Source organism: Canis lupus, chromosome 28 (assembly GCF_048164855.1).
Source record: "Canis lupus baileyi chromosome 28, mCanLup2.hap1, whole genome shotgun sequence".
Taxonomy (NCBI): domain Eukaryota; kingdom Metazoa; phylum Chordata; class Mammalia; order Carnivora; family Canidae; genus Canis; species Canis lupus.
The window spans coordinates 25,542,393-25,562,203 of NC_132865.1; the positions used below are offsets into that span (position 1 = coordinate 25,542,393).

The following is a 19,811-nucleotide window of genomic DNA, read 5'->3' on the forward strand; positions in this document are numbered from 1 at the left end:
AGGCAGAGACACAAGAGGAGGGAGAAGCAGGCTCCATGCCGGGAGCCCGACGCGGAACTCGATCCCGGGACTCCAGGATCGCGCCCTAGGCCAAAGGCAGGTGCTAAACTGCTGAGCCACCCAGGGATCCCCCCAAATTTTCTTTAAAAAAAAAAAGATTTTATTTACTCATTCATGAGAGGGACACAGAGAGAGAAGCAGAGACACAGGCAGAGGTAGAAGCAGGCTCCATGCAGGGAGCCCGATGTGGGACTCAATCCTGGTCCCAGCCAAAGACAGACTCTCAACCACTGAGCCACCCAGATGCCCATTTTCCCCAAATTTTCAACATTGTTAATATTGTGAACAGATCTTTGATGAAGCTTTCCTCTTTAAAAAAAAAATTATCTTTACATAAAATGTTCCCATCAGTTGATTTAACAAGTTACACTAACGTGAACATTTTATTTTCCCAAAAGGGATGTAACAATTTACATTACCATTAATAATGTTTGCTTGTGTCTGGCTATATATCAATCTAGAAAAAAGGGGCACCTGGGTGACTCAGTGGTTGAGCATCTGCCTTTGGCTCAAGTCGTGATCCCGAGGTCCTGGGATCGAGTCTCACATGGAGCTCACCACAGGGAGCCTGCGTCTGCCTGTGTCTCTGCCTCTCTCTGTCTCCCATGAATAAGTAAATAAAATCTTTAAAATAAAACTAGAAAAAAATGTGCATTAATGTTAAACTGTTGATTTATAGGCATGAGACACTTCAAAGTTACTTTAATTTGCATATTTTTTAATCTAATGAGCTCATCCCTTTCTTAACCATGGGATGATTCAAAGAAACACACTTCATAATTACTATGCTAAAAAATACTTCTACCGCTATAACTAATAACTACAATTTTACTGGTCATCTTAAAGTTATCAGTGTACGAGACAACCCTGAGACACATATTTTACAAATACTTAGGTACTGATTCTATTTCATTCACATCAGGTTTTGAGATCTATTGCTAAAATTATGAGTTACAGTTCTACATTTCACTACTTTAGAAAACAAGATTTGGATATATACTTACCACATTAGGATTAAATGGTGGTGGAATCCTCTTTTGTACAAGATCAGTCCAGCTGAGTGATTCAAAAAAAGGATGATTCTGAATTTCAAGCTAGAATGTTAAAGAAATATTTTATTCATGTTGAAAAATAAAATTCAGTGCTCACTGAAGAATTAATGAAGCCAAATTATTACCCTTTGTCCCTCAATTCTTTTTTTTTTTTAAATTTTTATTTATTTATGATAGTCACACACACAGAGAGAGAGAGAGAGGCAGAGACACAGGCAGAGGGAGAAGCAGGCTCCATGCACCGGAAGCCCGACGTGGGACTCGATCCCGGGTCTCCAGGATCGCGCCCTGGGCCAAAGGCAGGTGCTAAACCACACTGCGCCACCCAGGAATCCCTGTCCCTCAATTCTTTTTAGGTACATGTTTCTGGTATTCATGAGGCAAGATGGTATAGTGGAGAGACTACCAGAGCAGACATAAAAGACGGTTATACAGAATGACAAACTCAAGTTATATCCTCTTCACAGTCATAATTCTTCATAGGTAAAACAGAGTTAACATTTCTGTCCTAGAATCTTCACACACTATTTTAAGGACTAGTGGAAAAAAACATAAATAAAAGACCTATGAAAAGAATTAAGGCATGAGGAGCCTGGGTGGCAGTCAGTTAAGCGTCCAACTCTTGGTTTCAGCTCAGGTTGTGATCTCAGGGTCATGGGACTGAGTCCTGCATTGGGCTCTGCACACAGCATGGAGTTTGCTTAAGACTCTCTCTCCTAGGACACCTGGGTGACTCAGTGGTTGAGTGTCGGCCTTCGGCCCAGGGTTTGATCCCAGGGTCCTGGGATCAAGTTCCGCATCAGGCTTCCCGCATGGAGCATGCTTCTCTCTCTGCCTATGTCTCTGTCTTTCGTGAATAAAAAACAAAACAAACAAACAAAAAAACGACTCTATCTCCTGCTCTCTCTGCCCCTCCTCTCCATGCTCTCTCTCTCAAATAAAGAAAAGAACAAGGCACTATATAGATACAAAGAATTGTAATTGTTATCTGAATGGGAGAGGTAAAAAAGAAGGTAAGTTTTTTACACAGTGGGGCAGAGGTAAAATCAAGGTGATGAGCTACTGTACCAAAAAATAAAAAAAAAATTCACTCTGGATTAGTATTATCAAAAGCTGGCACAGTATTGATTCCAGTTATTTTCCATACAAGGTGACACACAAGAGTGTATAAAGTAGAATCCAAACTAGTTGGGTGGGTTTATTTGTATTTTTTTTTTTTATTTTTATTTTTTTTTTTTTTATGATAGTCACAGAGAGAGAGAGAGAGAGAGAGAGGCAGAGACACAGGCAGAGGGAGAAGCAGGCTCCATGCACCGGGAGCCCGACGTGGGATTCGATCCCGGGTCTCCAGGATCGCGCCCTGGGCCAAAGGCAGGCGCCAAACTGCTGCGCCACCCAGGGATCCCAGTTTGGTGGGTTTAAAAAGAATTTCTGGAGGTGAAATAACATTTGATCAAAAATTAGAGAACATTCCAGGGAGAATATGAAGGCCCTTAGGTGACAGAGATTCGTTTGATCAAGAAAATGAGAGTCAAATACTGCTGAAGTACAGGGAAGGAGTGGGATAGTCACACAAGGGGAAGCTAAGAGGTAAACAGGCCGTATCATATTGGGTCTACGTTAAAAACTTAGGGTTTTATTCTAGGATTCTGAGAAGCCATCAGGGAGCTTTAGGAACGTTACAAATATGGGGGATCTTTGGTTTGTTTTTTTAAGACCACTCTAATAGTAATAAGGAAATGGACTGAAATAAGCCATGAGCAGATTAAGGAAGAAAAGTTATTGCTGTGGCCAAACACAAGTTGAAAATGGTAGGGGTTCCTGTCTGGCTCAGAGAGTGGAGCATGAGACTCTGGGTCTCCGGGTTGTGGGTTTGGGTCCCACACTGGATGCAGAGATCACCTAAAAATAAAATCCTTTTTTTTTTTTTTTTTAGATTTTATTTATTTATTCATGAGAGACACACGGGGGGCGGGGGGGACGGGCAGAGACACAGGCAGAGGGAGAAGCAGGCTCCATGCAGGGAGCCCGACGTGGGACTTGATCCCGGGTCTCCAAGATCACACCCCGGCCAAAGGCAGGCGCTAAACCGCTGAGCCACCCAGGGATCCCCTAAAAATAAAATCTTAAAAAAAAACTGAAAATGGTAGAAAAAAAGTAGTCGCAGAGGAAGCAGATAAGTGTGTGGATATGGGAAGATTTAGGAGGCAAATACAACAGGATCTGGCTGGTGGTGAATATAGAAGTAAGGTAGAAAGAGGAGTCAAAGAATGACTCGGATTTGTAACCTGAGGCACACAAAAGGAAAGTGGGAGGAGTCCAATTCTGCACATGCTATGTTTGAGGTTCTCTCCAGAAATCTGAAGGGTGGTGTTGAATAAGCAGATATCCTCTGAGTCTCAAGTTCAGAAGAGAGGTCTGGACTGGAGGTCTGGACTGGACACATTATAAATGTGTCAGATATAGACAGAGAGATAACCAAAGCCATTGGGCCAAATAAGGCTGTCTAGGAACAGAGCACAGAAGGAAAGAAGGTTTCGGACAACCACAAGGAACCAGGACACTCAACCATCAGGTTGAAGAAAGGAGCTTTATACAAGACATTATGGAAGAGGGCCCAGAAATACAGAAAGGAAAGCACAAGATGACTGTCAGCTCTTGCAGAAGCCTGTGGAAAAGAGTGTTAGAAGTTTAGATGCTGCTGAGAAGGCAAGCCAAGGAACAGAGGAATTCAGCAATTCTAAGTAGCTATTTTTGGTAAAATGAGAAAGAAATGAATACAGAAACTTTCAACAAGTTTGGCTGTGAAAGGAAAAAAGTATTACTTGGCAGGAAAGCATAGTTGAGGGGTTCTGGTTTAAGAAGAGACTTGATAATGTTTAATAATTGATTGGAAGGACCCCTAACAAAAGAGAACAGTTATCTGTGCTTTGAAAAAAAGCACACACAGGGTTTCTGCAAGGAGTCAGGATCCAGTGCAGAGGTAGAAACTGGCCTTTTCCACTATACTAGATAGAAGGAAACAATAGTGAGCAGGTGTGTGTAGGTCTACAAATCTGACAGCGAGGCTGAAGTAGTTCTGCTCTGCTGATTCTATTTTCCCTATTTAGCAGCCCAGAAGATGACAACTGGACTCACCCAGGGCTGTGATGTCTGCCAGTGTGCTCCATAAAAGGACCAAGGGGCAAGAAGGTGTGAAGTATTAACAAGACCAAGTGGAACAATGGACTATGGAATGAATCCAAGCTGGATGGAAAACTGTTGCAGAGTGATCTACTGAACTGTGGAGTGTGGAGTGTGGAGGGAAAGAGCAGTAGCAGACAAGTTTGCTATTCACAGTTCAAATTCACAACCAATAAACAGTTCCCAAGAATATGTGAGAAATGTAAAAGTTCATGTTCCTCAATAGTGCATGAATTTATGGACACGTGAACATAACGTCTGTAGCTATACAAGCAATTTAATTATCCCAATTTTTATTTTTTTTTATTTTTTTATTTTTTTATTTTTTTAATTTTTATTTATTTATGATAGTCACACACAGAGAGAGAGAGAGAGAGAGAGAGAGGCAGAGACATAGGCAGAAGGAGAAGCAGGCTCCATGCACCGGGAGCCCGACGTGGGATTCGATCCCGGGTCTCCAGGATCGCGCCCTGGGCCAAAGGCAGGCGCCAAACCGCTGCGCCACCCAGGGATCCCTATCCCAATTTTTAAAAAAAGATTTTTTAGGGACACCTGGGTGGCTCAGCAGGTTGAGCCCATCTGCTTTCTGCTCAGGGCAGGATCCTGGAGTTCTGGGATCGAGTCCCCCATCACGCTCCCTGCATGGAGCCTGCTTCTCCCTCTGCCTGTGTCTCTGCCTCTCTCTGTGTCTCTCATGAATAAATAAATTTAAAAAAATAAAGATTTTTAATTTTTAAGGAATAGCTACATCTAACTGGGGCTCAAACCCACAACCCCAAGATCAAGAGTCACATGCTCCATTGGCTTAAGGAGCCCCTAGTTACCTTGATTTTTTAAAAAACCAAATCTGTAGATTTTAGAATTACCTCAGGGAGCTATCACCAAATTCTCCGAAGAAAAAAAAGTTATTAAATATTAGTTCAAGGCAAAAGGCATTACCTCATGCAGACAGGAGGCACTTAATAAATTCTTAAGTACAATGACTTCAAAGTTTAGGCTATCAAAAAATGCATGCCACACATTTTTTAAAAAGAAGGGAGAGAAAATTCTTAGAAACAAAAATCAAATAAATAATGGGGTGTGAGAGCAGGATGGAAGAGTGAGGAGAGGCTCAAACTGTTAAGAAGATCAAATGAAAAACTGCCTGTGTAATGCTTCAAACCCTATAAAAATACTGGTGAGAACCGCTGGGACAAGCATGCTTCTTTTCCATGGTGGTATTTAAGAGCTGTATTCATCCCAGTAAATGCCACATAAAATAAGAATTTGTCTTCCAATCTAAAATAAGCTGAAATAAAGTGAGTACTGGAAGGATGTACATACAAAGTCTTCTTTGGCACCAAGTCGATTTTGCCTATTCTTTTCTAGGAGTTCTTCCAGAATGGACCAGGCTGTGAGGCTCACTCCTGGCCTCAAACTCAGAGGCTTGTGAAGAATATTGTCATACATTTCAGCAACATCTCGGCAATAAAAGGGAGGCTGGCGGGGGGAAAAAGGAAAATAAAGTTAATGTTAATTGAAGTATGCCAAAATGTGGTTAAAAGAGTTGGATTTGGCCTTGATCTACAGAGATCAGTTGGGGTCTGGACAGTTCTAGAAATGCAGAGGCCTCTGTAGATCTGCAGTGTGTGGTCTCCAATGTGAAGAGGTTTTAAAACCCAGCACCATGTAGCACCCAATATGTGTTCACTGAATGTTCAAGAACACCCACCCTGCAGACAGGTAGGTGTAAACTGTGTAAAACTTGTAATAGTTTGTTTTAGAAAAAACCACCAACTTCATCAAAAGTATAATGAAAGAATTACTGCACACAGATTCAACACAGATCAAACATTAAATAATTTCTTGAGACCTGGGAATAAGTGAATTAAAAGAGATTTCCAGTAGAGATGGGAGACCTGAAGATTGCACTCCTTACTAAGTACTTGTAATGGCAGCATTAAGGGTGCACTCTGCTGAATTACAATTCTATTGTTAAAGCCTAAAGACTTGTACAACATGAGGATTAGTCAGTTAATCATCGAGTTAACTTTTAAACTAAAAATAATTTTTAAAGTTAAGGCAAGTTATATAGCTTGTCATTTTCTTTTTTATAGGAAAGAAAAACGTTTTCACTTTTTAAAATCAAACTTTATTTTTAAATAGTTAATATAAGTGTCCTTAGTGAGGTATATGTTTCAAATGTTCCCTTTTAAATTAATTGCACTTTATATACAATAACATTATTTTCCACTTTCATAGTCCTCTAAAGAAATTTAAAGGACTCAGAAATATCAGGATAGTAAATACCCAGCACTTAAAAAAAGTAAGGTATATCAGGTATTCCAAGTCACTAGCATAACCGGAAAAAGAAATCTTTTAATAAGCAATGGCAAAGAAGAGACAATGTTGATTGTCATAGGAATCTATCATGCAAAATTAGCAACATAAGACAAATGCTCTAACATGTACCTCATGTGTTGGATTTCACCGAGAGCTCCGGTTTTCAGAGGGAAAAAAAAAACCCCACACAAAGCAAAAAGCCAAATAAGAAACCCAAACCCCAGCTCAGGTCTCAGCTGATGCTGGTATTTAGATGAGTGTGGGCAGCAGCATGGATGATGAGTTCATGGTCCCCACCATGAGGCTGCTGGACACTTATGGAATCCAAAAAGGACTCTAGAAATTAAATATCTCAAAAAAGTACAGAGAAAAAAATGTATTGTCCCTATAAGAATATGTAAACTAACAGATGTGCCAAAATTGTTTGCTTTTGGGTGGAATGATGTATTTTTTTAAGTTTATTTTTTTAGTAATCTCTACACCCAATGTGAGGCTCGAACTAAAGACCCTGAGATCAAGAGTTGCATGCCACCAAATGAGCCAGTCAGGCACCCCCCTGACTGGAATATTAATGTAGTAAAACAACTTTACACATTAATCAGAAGCACTGGTTAGTTTTATGTGTCTTCGATTAATAAAAGCTGGGGTAAATTATTTCATAGTGAACATTCCTTTTTTTTTCATTTTTAAAGATTTTATTTATTTATTCATGAGTGACACAGAGAGAGAGAGGCAGAGACATAGGCAGAGAGAGAAGCAGGCTCCATCCAGGGAGCCCAACATAGGACTTGATCCCGGGACTCCAGGATCATGCCCTGGGCCAAAGGCAGACGCTTAACCGCTGACCCACCCAGGTGTCCCGAACATTCCTTTTTTGCAAAAAAATCTTCCAGATGTGTTTACAGTAAAGGGAATGGAAGGTTCCCAATGGGGGAAAAAGTGGAGGAACAGTGTATTAATCCTATAAAAATAAAATACAAGGCAAAACCCAAAAGATAGGATCTTCTAATAAATACAAATCTTTTTCTTTCCATCTTTTTGAAATTGGGCAGAATGCCTAAGAATGATGATTGGGGTAAACTGTATGGAAGTGAATAATATTATTACAGCTAGTGTCTATTTCTAAAAAATGCAAGTGGGATGAGAATACCTGATTAGTGTAAGTAGTGATTAGTATGACAGAGAAATAATTACATTAAGAGAGCAGTAACAAAGGAGAAGTTTTTTCTTTTGTGCATATCCCTAAGGGATTTTGAATTCACTTAACCAGGTCACTACAGTCCTTGGGATTATTAAAAAAAGAGAAAACTCAAAGCAATGAAAACATACTAGAATAATGAAAAAGCAGAAATACATACCAATCCATACAGCATTTCATAGAGAACAGCACCAAGGCACCACCAATCTACAGTATTGTCATAGGGCTGTTTTCTGATTACTTCAGGAGCAAGGTACTATAGAAAACATTAAATATTTGAGCAATTCAACAAACAACTCATGATACAATTTAGAAATAATTAAGAAATTTAACAAATTTAAGATGTTACTATGATGCTAAAAACATATTATCAAGATTTTAAATTGGTTGGGTATTGTTATTCTATACCAGCGGTTCTCAGACAGTAGTACTCTTCAGAATCATGTGGCACATTTTTCAAACTACACATATTCAAGCACAAAGTGTGATGCAATTAAGACAAATGGAAGAAGACAACAAATGCAGAAATCTGTAATACTATGTAAACTGAGTACTGGGATGGGGGGCGGAGAAAGTCTTTCACAAGATTAATTTATTTTAGAAATTCCTCTAGTCATTACCCATAATTGTTTCTCTTGAAGAAAGAATTTTTAATGTGGCAATTATAATCTATTTTTTCCTTCAGTTAAAGACAAAAGAATGTGAATTTTGTATTAGAAAATTATTCTCTAACATGTTATTTAGAAAAGTCGTGTAAGTTATTAGATGGCTATGCACATTTTATTTGTAACACATTTAAACATCATCATAATTTCACACACATAAAACAGTGAATCTGAATTCGGGATTCCAAAGTATGTATTTTCTCTTACCAAATGAAATAAGAAAATAATTTCTTAAGCTTTTTAAAAAAATGTGATCCAAAGAAATGGCAAAACATATTAAAAGGGTTTAGTAATTTCTGATTACCTTTAAATTTAGAGGACCCAAAGAACTTGTGTTTCCCCTCTAAAAACTATAGGACTTAAAGATTTGGTTAACTACAAAATCAATATATGTTCACAAAAAAATTGTTTCTTTATGCACAAACCAAAATAGAATGGTCACAAATATACATATTAGAAAAAGGAAGAAAATAAAACATTTCAAAGTATTTTTACTTTTAATTTTTTTAACTTTTCTGATCTTGATTAAAAGTCTCATATGAGGCACTTTATCACACATTTCAACATGATATCTGCAATTACTCTACAATAAAGATTTAATACTACCTGGCATCTAAATCATTATAAATACATTAAAACTAGCATAGTTTAAACTAAACTAAATGTGTATATGTGCATAGTGAGAATAATAAGGCTTTAAGATAACTTTTAAGAAATAATGATTACTGTCTCAAAAAGAAGGATACATTTTCTGCTAGCTAACATGATTAGAGAATGGGATGTTCTGATTAATTCTGACTTGTGATCTTCTTTCACCCACCCACTGCTTCACTTCCTTCCGTCAAATAAATACTTAATTTTATTATAAAATATTTTCATCATATAGAAAAAGAGAAAATAGAAACCAATATAGCCACCAGTAAACATAGGCAATGTCAATATTTTGCCATATTTGCTTTAGCTTATTAAAAAAAAAAGCTTTAGATATTCATATACTATGCAATTTACTCATTTTATTTATTTATTATTATTTTTTAAAGATTTATTTATTTATTCATGAAAGAGAGAGGGAGAGACATAAGCAAATAGAGAAGCATGCTCCCTGCAGGCAGCTCGATGTGGGACTCATCCCTGGAACTGGGATCATGCCCTGGGCTGAGCCACCCAGGCATCCCAATTTACTCATTTTAAAGTGAGTAATTCAATGGCTTTGGGATATTTAAAGAGTGGTGGTATAAACATTACCACAATTTTAGGACATTTTTCACTGCTAATTTTAAAAATTTTTTTAAATGATAAGAAATATAATCAAATGCTTTAAGAAGTATAAGGTATACTTTTAACATTAAAAACAGGTAAGTAGGGCAGCCTGGGTGGCTCAGCGGTTTAGTGCTGCCTTCAGCCCAGGCATGATCTGGAGACCCGGGACTGAGTCCCACATCTGGGCTCCCTGCATGGAGCCTGCTTCTCCCTCTGCTTGTGTCTCTGCCTCTCTCTCTCTCTCTCTCTCTCTCTCTGTGTCTCTCATGAATAAATAAATAAAATCTTAAAAAAAATCCAAACAAACAGGTAAGTATATGGGGGGGATGGGATAACTGGGTGATGGGCATTAAGGAGGGCACCTGATGTAATGAGCACTGGGTGTTATATGCAACTGATAATCACTAAATTCTACCCCTGAAACTAATAAAACATTATGTGTTAACTAACTTGAATTTAAATAAAATCTTTAACAAATAAGCATAATTTATATCTTTGATGGGTTCTCTGTGGTAGCTCACAATCACAATTAAAAATACTATCAAGAAACTTTAAATGTTCTGAAGGGATGATTATCAGATATATCCAAGTGGCTAAAAGCTTCCTGAAATGAGGATTTTATTCTACTTTTCTGATTTCAAGTACTGTATATGCAATTTGTGACTCATTTTTGCATTTTACTTATTATTATTTTATAAACAACAAATGAGACATTTTCTTACCTCTGGTGTCCCACAAAATGTTGTTGTTGTGTCAGAAATAGCAATTCCTTCTTTACAAAGCCCAAAATCTGTTAAGACAACATGTCCCTGACAAATACAGGGTCAATAAGATAAAACAATGCATGGGCATAAACTGACAATTTTTAAAACCATTTGACTATGAATTATAGACCCACAAGAAATTGCAAAAATGTTACACAGAGTTTCGTGTACCCCTCATGCAGCTTCTCCCAATGCCAGTATCTTATATAACTCTACAGTTACTCTACTCTAAGGTAGTTAACCAGAGTGCCAATTTTATTGTTTTCACTATTTTTCTTACACGTATACGTGTGTGTGTGTGTGTGTGTGTGTGTGTGGTTCTATGCAATAGAGACGTGTAGATCTGTGTAACTACCACCACAATCAAGACAGAGTACTGTCCAATGCCCCAAAGGAACAAAAGAACTCACTCACTCATACTCATGTACTCCCCTATTCCCACTGTCCCTGTCACCTTGAAACCACTAATCTGTTTTCCATCTAAGTTTTGTCATTTGGAGAATCTTAAATGTACATGGAATGATGCAATGTGGAACTCTTGAGATTGCATTTTTTCCCCTAAGCATAACAATGATAAAATTAAGAATTAGTAGATTTTTAAAAGATAATACTTACTACTGAATCCAAAAGAATATTTTCTGGTTTCAAGTCTCTATTAAATTGAAAGAAAAAGAAAAGCAAAACTGAGTATTCACTAAAATAAATAAAAAGACACTTCTGCAAGAAATACATTAAAATGTACCTGTACACTATTTTGATGGAGTGCAAGTAACCCAATGCACTGGCAATTTCAGCAGCATAAAACCTAGCTCTGTGTTCGGGAAAGGATCGTTCTCTCTGTAAGTGGAAAAACAGCTATAAAATGGGAGGGAAAAAGAAAGGATATTAAGATCAGTCACACAAAAAGTGAAACAAATATATCCCATAAATACAAAAATAGGATTTGTTATTCTGAACATGAGATAAAAATGCACCAAAGGACAGAACTATGATTCTCCCTTATCTGTGTCCCCAACCTTGCAATCATTCTCTCTTACCATGCATCTTTCTTTACTCTTGCTAACTTTAACTTGCTCATCTCTTATTTACTACTCAATCTTCAATGTCCAGTGTCCTCACCACTCTGGAGAAGATTATCAACCAAGACTGATGATCTTGATATTGCCATGGAGTCAATAAGGTCTCTCACTAACCCCTTTTTTGACTGTGCTTTATTTTTTTAAAGATTTTATTTATTTATTCAGAACAGACACAGAGAGAGAGGCAGAGACATAGGCAGGGGGAGAAGCAGGCTCCTTGTGGGGAGCCTGATGTGGGTCCTGGGACCATGACCCGAGTTGAAGGCAGACCCTTAACCACTGAGCCACCCAGGTGCCCCTTTGACTGTGCTTTCATTTGGAAAAACAAAACAAAACAAAAAAACACTTCAGAGACTGGACACAAGTAGCTGGCAGATCAAATATAATCCACAGATATAATCTGTTTGAGCCAAATACTGTTTTTAGAAAAATCTAAATTAACTGGTTAACATTTAAAAATGAAGAAAAAATTTTTTCGGTAAAAATTTAGTTTTGGGGGGATCCCTGGGTGGCGCAGCAGTTTGGCGCCTGCCTTTGGCCCAGGGTGCGATCCTGGGGACCCGGGATCGAGTCCCACGTTGGGCTCCCGGTGCATGGAGCCTGCTTCTCCCTCTGCCTGTGTCTCTGCCTCCTCTCTCTCTCTCTGTGACTATCATAAAAAAAAAAAAAAAAAAAGTTTAGTTTTGGTTTCTTCTGGGAAAAAAAAAAAAAGAGGAAGCTCTGCAACATTAAGCTTAAATTCCAGTAGGGCAGCAGATGGCTGGCGCTGAGCAGCAGCTGGACACGCCAGTTCATTTCTTACCTTCTGAAATCGTATTTTATTTCTTTATTCTGCCCTTTATTCATGAGGTTACCTGCCTGGGCAAAGTTTTCCCCAGGTCCTTACTCTAAGTTCCCTCGCTTCTAGAGCAGTGATCTCACCTTAGGTCTCCTTCTTCCTTGGAGAGTTCCATCTCATGTTCCTTTCTGGCCCCTTATGCTGCAGGGATACCAAGGTATACGTCCTCGGTTTCTCCACTGTTACTCTTTCTCTGGATATCCTGCCCAAGTAACTGATCCATCCAGTGATTTTAACCACCACCTCTATGTTGACAGTCCTTCGTGTGGACATACCCCACCTAGACCTCTGCTTGGAACTTCTCTTGCAAAGACATGTTGCTTGCTGCTCTTTCTTGAATAGTTCATATGCCAACAAATTCATCTTGTCTAGAACAGAGCCCCCGTCTTCTTTTACAGATTTACTGCCACTGCTGCTATATTCTTTAATGACATCACCATCACTTTCTATCCAGTCCTCTGAGCCATGGGAGGCAACGAGGTCCAGCGAGAAGAGTCAGGTTTTACAGCTGACCAGACCTGGATTCAAATCCTAGTTCTCCTTTTGTGAGCAATTCATTTAACTTCTCTGATTTATTAAAACTGTCCCCCAATTTTTCTTAACCTCTTTTGAAAGATTATGGTGAAGATCAGTTGTAAATAATTTTGTTTAAGATTTTATTTATTCATAGAGATGCAGAGAGAGAGAGAGAGAGAGAGAGAGGCAGAGACACAGGCAGAGGGAGAAGCAGGCTCCATGCAGAAAGCCTGACGTGGGACTCGATCCCGGGACTCCAGGATCATGCCCTGGGCTGCAGGTGGCGCTAAACCGCTACACCACGGGGGCTGCCCCTGAAGATCAGTTATAATAGATCCTGATAGAGTAGGGACGTGGGAGGCTGGCCTGGGATTCATCTGGATTGCTCCTTTACTTCTGTACCTCTGCTTTGTTAGCCTCTGTATCTAACTAATGAAAAAAATCTTCTGTTTTTATCTTTTAATTATTCCTGGAATACTACTTCCTGTTTAGCCCGACTATTGCCTTTATTAGCTTATACTATTGTAATAATCTATTTATTGATCTGATCACATCAATCAAATACAATACTAACGAAAACTACCCAAAATGAAAACCTGACCATTCACCAATGGCAGCTAACAATGACAGTTTATTAAATCAAAGGCACTATGTTGAGGACCTTATATGCTTGTATTATTTAATCTACTCAAGTATCTTGAGGCAGAAAATTAATGAGGAAGCTGAGGTTCAGGAATTGTATTGTTTATACACCCAGTATTATATCAAAGTTAAGAACACATGTCAAGGTTAAAATGTTAAGTATGAAAATCAGGGGGATACTAGTAATAATTACAGGAAACCCATAATGATATTATACTCCTCCTACCTCCCTCTATCTTTTCTCATTTTTACCTGCTCTTCTGCCTACAGCCCCATTCAATTCCTCCTCCACCAACCCCAACACTCTATTTCATTCTTTTTATTTCCCCATTATCTTAGCCAAGTCTATCTTTTAGAATATAAGCCAACTCTTTCCACTTTTGTCATTCTGTTTAGAGTGATCACTATAAAAAGGGCTCAGAAGCAAGGTTCTGAAACAGGACAAAGAAACCACGGACAAAGCAGGAAGCTTCCAACAGGATCTCATCTGCAGTTAATGCCTTACAGGACATTTCAAATCTAGACTCAGGTCTAGATTAAATCCCTGGATTTAAATCCCTGACACTTACTTACTAGAGCATGGTGACATGGAGAAAGTCACTTAACTTCTCTGAGCCTTAGTTTCTTTATCTATAAAATAGTGCTTATCTCAAAGAGTTGTAATGATTAATTGAAATAATGCCGATAAGATCATTACAAAGTGCCAGGCCCTCAATAAATTCTCAGGTTAGCACTTAAGTACACACAAAATAAAATGACAACCTTTAATCTTCAACCTTCAAAGTTTTGCTTCTACACTGAGGAGGCATACGGCATTTCTGTCATATAGATGTAGGGTGTTGAATAATGATTCTATTAATGATCTTCCCCCAAAATGATCTACTTATGTCTTATTATCTTTCACGTTTGCAGAATAGACATTAGTCTTTCTTCTAATTCCTTTATTCTACAGTTAAGTATACTATATGAAGGCTGAAAGATCCCTTTGTAAAGATGGAACACTATCTATCAAAATAATTTTTGGTGGGATCCCTGGGTGGCTCAGCGGTTTGGTGCCTGCCTTCAGCCCAGGGCGTGATTCTGGAGTCCTGGGATAAAGTCCTGTGTCGGGCTCCCTGCGTGGAGCCTGCGTCTCCCTCTGCCTGTGTCTCTGCCTCTCGCTCTGTGTCTCTCATGAACAAATAAAGAAAATCTTAAAATAATAATAATAATAATTTTTGGAGACATTCACAGGTCATAGATCAAACAAGTTAGAAAGGTGTGAGGATTGAGAAACAGGAACAGGGGATGGTCTGCTGCTGCCTAAATCCTAGAATCACACTGCCTGAGTTCAATTCCTGGCTCTAATACTTACTAATAACCACATGCCTTGAGCAAGTTACCTAGCTTCTCTGTGCCTCAGTTTCTTTATTTTATATAACATTTTATAAAATATTTTATATAACATAGTTTATGTAAGTATACCTGATGCATGTTAGCTATTACTATAATTATTTTTTTTTAATTTTATTTATTATTTATGATAGTCACACCGAGAGAGAGAGAGAGAGAGAGAGAGAGAGGCAGAGACACAGGCAGAGGGAGAAGCAGGCTCCATGCACCGGGAGCCCGACGTGGGATTCGATCCCAGGTCTCCAGGATCGCACCCTGGGCCGAAGGCAGGTGCCAAACCGCTGCGCCACCCAGGGATCCCCTATTACTATAATTATTATGATGAGAGTGGCATTTTCCAAAGTGTATTTTAATATGCTTCTGATTCAGAGTTTTGAGGAATATTATTAACAGATTTGGTTCAAACAAATGGAACTGCATGCTAAGAAAATATTTTAAAAGAAATCTTGGCTTTGTTTAAGGTAGAACTCAAAGTCTTTAACATGCTGAAACAATATTGTGAATCACCAAGAAACATATTGTTAATTGTCAATGGGATAGAACATGAAACATTTTCCAAACTGACTTCACCACTGAACTCTTTATTAGAGGATCATCTCATCTGATTATAGTTTGCACGTTTTAGAAAATGACAGGCTAGGTAATCTTTATGTGCAACTGTGTAGACAATAATTATCTAACTACCAATCATGTTTTATTCTAACATTTCAGTATATTATCTTGCTATACTATCTGTGAAGTCTGTAGCTGCACACAAAGGTTTTTTTATGAATCTTCCCACCTACACACCATAAGCTGCTTAAGAGCTTTGTTTACAATTCTCTATATCTTTGTGCTTATTAATTAGCCAGCGTCATGAATCTAAGAGCTGTAAATGCTGGCCTATTCTTCCAAAAACTGATAGGCAAATAAAAAGTGTGACTTTATTCTATTTTTTCTAAACATTATCAACAATTAGAAAACTGATCATAAAACTCATAAACTTACCTCCCCTCCATTAACAAAATCCAGAACAAAATAAAGCTTTTCAGTTGTTTGGAAAGAATAATGTAATCCAACCAAAAATGGATGTTTCACATTTTTCAAAAGCACATTACGTTCAGCCATAATATGTTTTTGCTGTAAAAAAAGGTAAAGGATCAGCTTGTATTATATACCAGAAAACAATTCTGTTAATTGAGAAAATGGAGTTAGGAGAAACAATGCTCTTTCACTTTACCTCTTTTCTGTTCAGAACTACTTTTTTCTGTAACACTTTGACAGCATAAAATTTTCCATCCAGTTTCCGTTTTGCAAGAAGAACCTGTTGTAAAGATTGTGCATACTATTAGAGATCTCAATATTTTGATTGAAATTATTCACTTGCCAATAAATTCATACTTAAATTATGTACAAAGCAAGTCTACAACGGACCTAGATAATATATTTTAGTTTTGAACACTGAAAATTACTGAATTTATTTCTGTTCCACTTCTCCTTAGGTATTTTAACAAGACCGTAACAAAAAAAGAATGTTAGTCACTTGAATAGGCAGGTACCATTCCTTCGTCATTTAATATGCTGATGTTTGAGATTTTTACTAAATTTAAGTCCTAAAATCTAGACTGCTTGAGATCAAGTGTGGTGTGTGTGTGTGTGTGTGCGCGTCCGTGCGCACACACACCAGCCCTGAGTCCTCAAGAGTGTCCTTAGAAAATACTGAGGCTATCAACTTCTTGATACATAAAAAAAAGGAGAAGGCAATGGTATCTATGTGATCAAAATGCATTTTTGTTTTAACACTTAGGTTTCTCCGTAACTTTCAAATTCAAAAGCATTCAGAGGAAGAAGCACCATGTATAGCTGAGTTTCTACAATGGGCTGGGCTGCATGCACTTTCAAGGATCTGAAGAAATTTAGAGGCTCTTGCCCCAGGAAAAAAGTAGACATACTTAGGATTTTGCAAATAATTTTAAGAAATTCAAGATGCCCAACAAGTTGTGTAGCTATTAAATAATACATTCCAAAGCTTTTTGGGATTATCTGACACAGCAACTAGTGATACTTCTGGGCCTTATATTCTTGTATGTATGTTCTCTTCCTCTGTAAAACTTAAAATACCAATCTAATCATGAGAAAAATATCAAATTCCAATTGAGGGACATCTTACAATATGTACATCTTACAATAGTACATTTAACTAGTACTTTTCAAAATCATCAAGGTCCTCAAAAACAAGGAAAGTCTGAGAAACCATCACAGCTAAGAGAAGCTAAAGGAGACATGACAACTAAATGTGATGTGGTATTGTGGATGAGATTCCAGAACAAAAAAAGGACACTGGGTGAAAGGAAAGGAAATCTAAATAAACAATGGACCTTTCATCAATGTTGGCTCATTAACTGGAACAAATGTACCCTGCTAATATAAGGTATTAACAATAGGGACAGTGTGTATGGAGTAGAGGATGGTTTTGGAATTCTGTGAACTTCCTTTCTTTCTTCTTTATTAAATTTTTTCTGTAAATCAAAATTGTTCTAGAAAATAAAACCTATATAAAAAAAGAAAATAAAACCTATCAATTAAAAAAATGTTTGTTTTTAATCAAGATGGAGTCAAAACATCTGTAGGGTAAAAATGTCCCGTGCTTCACTTTTGACATTTTCCCCATTTTTCCATTCTTTTGTTTTTTTTTTCAATTTTTTATTTATTTATGATAGTCACAGAGAGAGAGAGAGAGAGAGGCAGAGACATAGGCAGAGGGAGAAGCAGGCTCCATGCACCGGGAGCCTGATGTGGGATTCGATCCCGGGTCTCCAGGATCACGCCCTGGGCCAAAGGCAGGCGCCAAACCACTGCGCCACCCAGGGATCCCCCATTCTTTTATTTGATACAATATTTTACTCTACTGAACATCTTTCCTTCTTACATTTTTCCTTTACTCAACACCTCCCACCTGCCTGACCTTTCCAGCTCTGTTTTTGTTGGTTTATCTTCCAGTACATGATGAGTAAATAATTCAAATGTGGCAATTAGGAGGTACCAATTTTCTTAAAGTAAGCATTTTTCCAATAGACTGGTAGATTTGGAGAATAGACATATGGTTAAGAAACAAACAGGCAAAAGGAAAATGGAACCAAGATCCCTTAATGGAGAAGAGTTTAGAATAATTTTTAGATCACCATTATTTATTTTAGCCTATCATATATTTATTCTATTTTTCAAACACACTGTGGATTTGCTTCATTTACTTTTCCTTTTTGTGTCTTCTGCTTTTGTTTTACTGTACTTTATTGGTTTCTAACCATTTTGTAAGGCTTTTAATTTTTATTAAACATAACACATATATAGGATAACCCACAAATCATAATAGTTTAGTAAATTACTGCAAAATGAACACACTATGTAACCACTATCTAGGTCAAAAAATAAAATATTATCATATAGTTGTGGGTTCATTTCTGGGTTTCTATTCTGTTCGATTGATCTATGTGTCTATTTTTTTATTTACCCAAGGAATACACAAAAATGAGTTCAAAGGGATACATGCAACCTGTTTATAGCAGCATTATCTATAACAGCCAAATATGGAAAAAGCCAAAATGTCCACCAAAAGATGAATGGATAAAGATGACATGATATATATAATAGAATATTACTCAGCCATAAAGAAGAATGAATTCTTGCCATTTGCAATGACATGATGGAGCTAGAGAATATTACACTAAGTGAAATAAGTCAGTCAGAGAAAGACAAATACCATACAATTTTATCCATACGTGGAATTTAAGGAACAAAACAAAAGATCATAAGGGATAAACAAAACAAAACATCATAAGGGATAAAAAGAGAGAAGCAAATCAAGAAACAAACTCTTAACTACAGAGAACAAAGTGATGGTTATCATAGGGGAAGTGGGGGGGGTGGGTTAAATGGGTGATAGGGATTAAGGAGTGCACTGTGATGAGCATTGGGTATTATATATGAGTGTTGAAACACTAAATTGTACACCTGAAACTGATATTACACTGGATGTTAGCTAACTGGAATTTAAACAAAAATATTTAAAAAATTAAAAAAACCCAACATTATCAGTAGCCTGAAGTACCCCTTCCTGTCTCCCCTATTTCAGAAACTACTTATCCCTGTCACAAAATTGTAGTAACACAGGTTTTATCTTTTTTTAAAATTTAACATAATTAGAATCATATAAAGTCTCTGACTTCTTTCACTCTAAATAACGTAATATGCATTCATGTTGTAGCACGTAGCATAATTTTGTATTTTTATTGTGCAGAACAATGCATTACATAGTTTAAAATTTAAAAAATTTAATTCCAGAATAGTTAATATACAGTGTTATATTAGTTTTAGGTGTATAATATAGTAATTCAACAATTCTATACATTACCCAATACTCACTATGGTAAGTGTACTCTTTTTAAAAAAAATTAATTAATTATTTTTTTAAAGACTTTTTTTTCTTTTTAATTCATGAGAGACACACACAGAGAGAGAGAGAGAGAGAGAGAGAGGCAGAGACACAGGCAGAGGGAGAAGCAGGCTCCATGCATGGACTCCGATGTGGGAGTGGGACTTGATCCTGGGTCTCTAGGATCACGCCCCAGGCCGAAGGCAGCACTAAACCGCTAAGCCACCGGGGCTGCCCCCCCCTTTTTTAAAATGATAAGTGTACTACTCTTAATCCTCTTCATCTAATTCTCCCATCCCCTTACCCACTTCCCCTCTGGTAACTATCAATTTGTTCTCCATGGGTTTGTCTTCTTTTTTCCTTTTTTCGTTTGTCTTGTTTCTTAAATTCACATATGAATGAAATCATACAGTATCTGTCTCTCTCTGA

At 37.6% G+C, this 19,811-nt stretch overlaps 1 protein-coding gene across 8 annotated transcripts in view; it reads right to left on the minus strand.

The window, feature by feature from the left end:
* SGK3 (serum/glucocorticoid regulated kinase family member 3) overlaps positions 1 to 19,811 on the minus strand; it is a 180,374-nt gene that overhangs the window by 5,048 nt on the left and 155,515 nt on the right. For all 8 annotated transcript variants that reach the window (XM_072804398.1, XM_072804393.1, XM_072804400.1 and 5 more), the window contains 8 exons: positions 16,191 to 16,274; positions 15,959 to 16,090; positions 11,247 to 11,359; positions 11,120 to 11,156; positions 10,463 to 10,549; positions 7,976 to 8,071; positions 5,619 to 5,774; positions 1,065 to 1,154 (listed from right to left, as the gene is read on the minus strand). In XM_072804398.1, the coding sequence (XP_072660499.1) occupies positions 1,065 to 1,154; positions 5,619 to 5,774; positions 7,976 to 8,071; positions 10,463 to 10,549; positions 11,120 to 11,156; positions 11,247 to 11,359; positions 15,959 to 16,090; positions 16,191 to 16,274 (795 nt within the window). The remainder of the gene's footprint in view (positions 1 to 1,064; positions 1,155 to 5,618; positions 5,775 to 7,975; positions 8,072 to 10,462; positions 10,550 to 11,119; positions 11,157 to 11,246; positions 11,360 to 15,958; positions 16,091 to 16,190; positions 16,275 to 19,811) is intronic.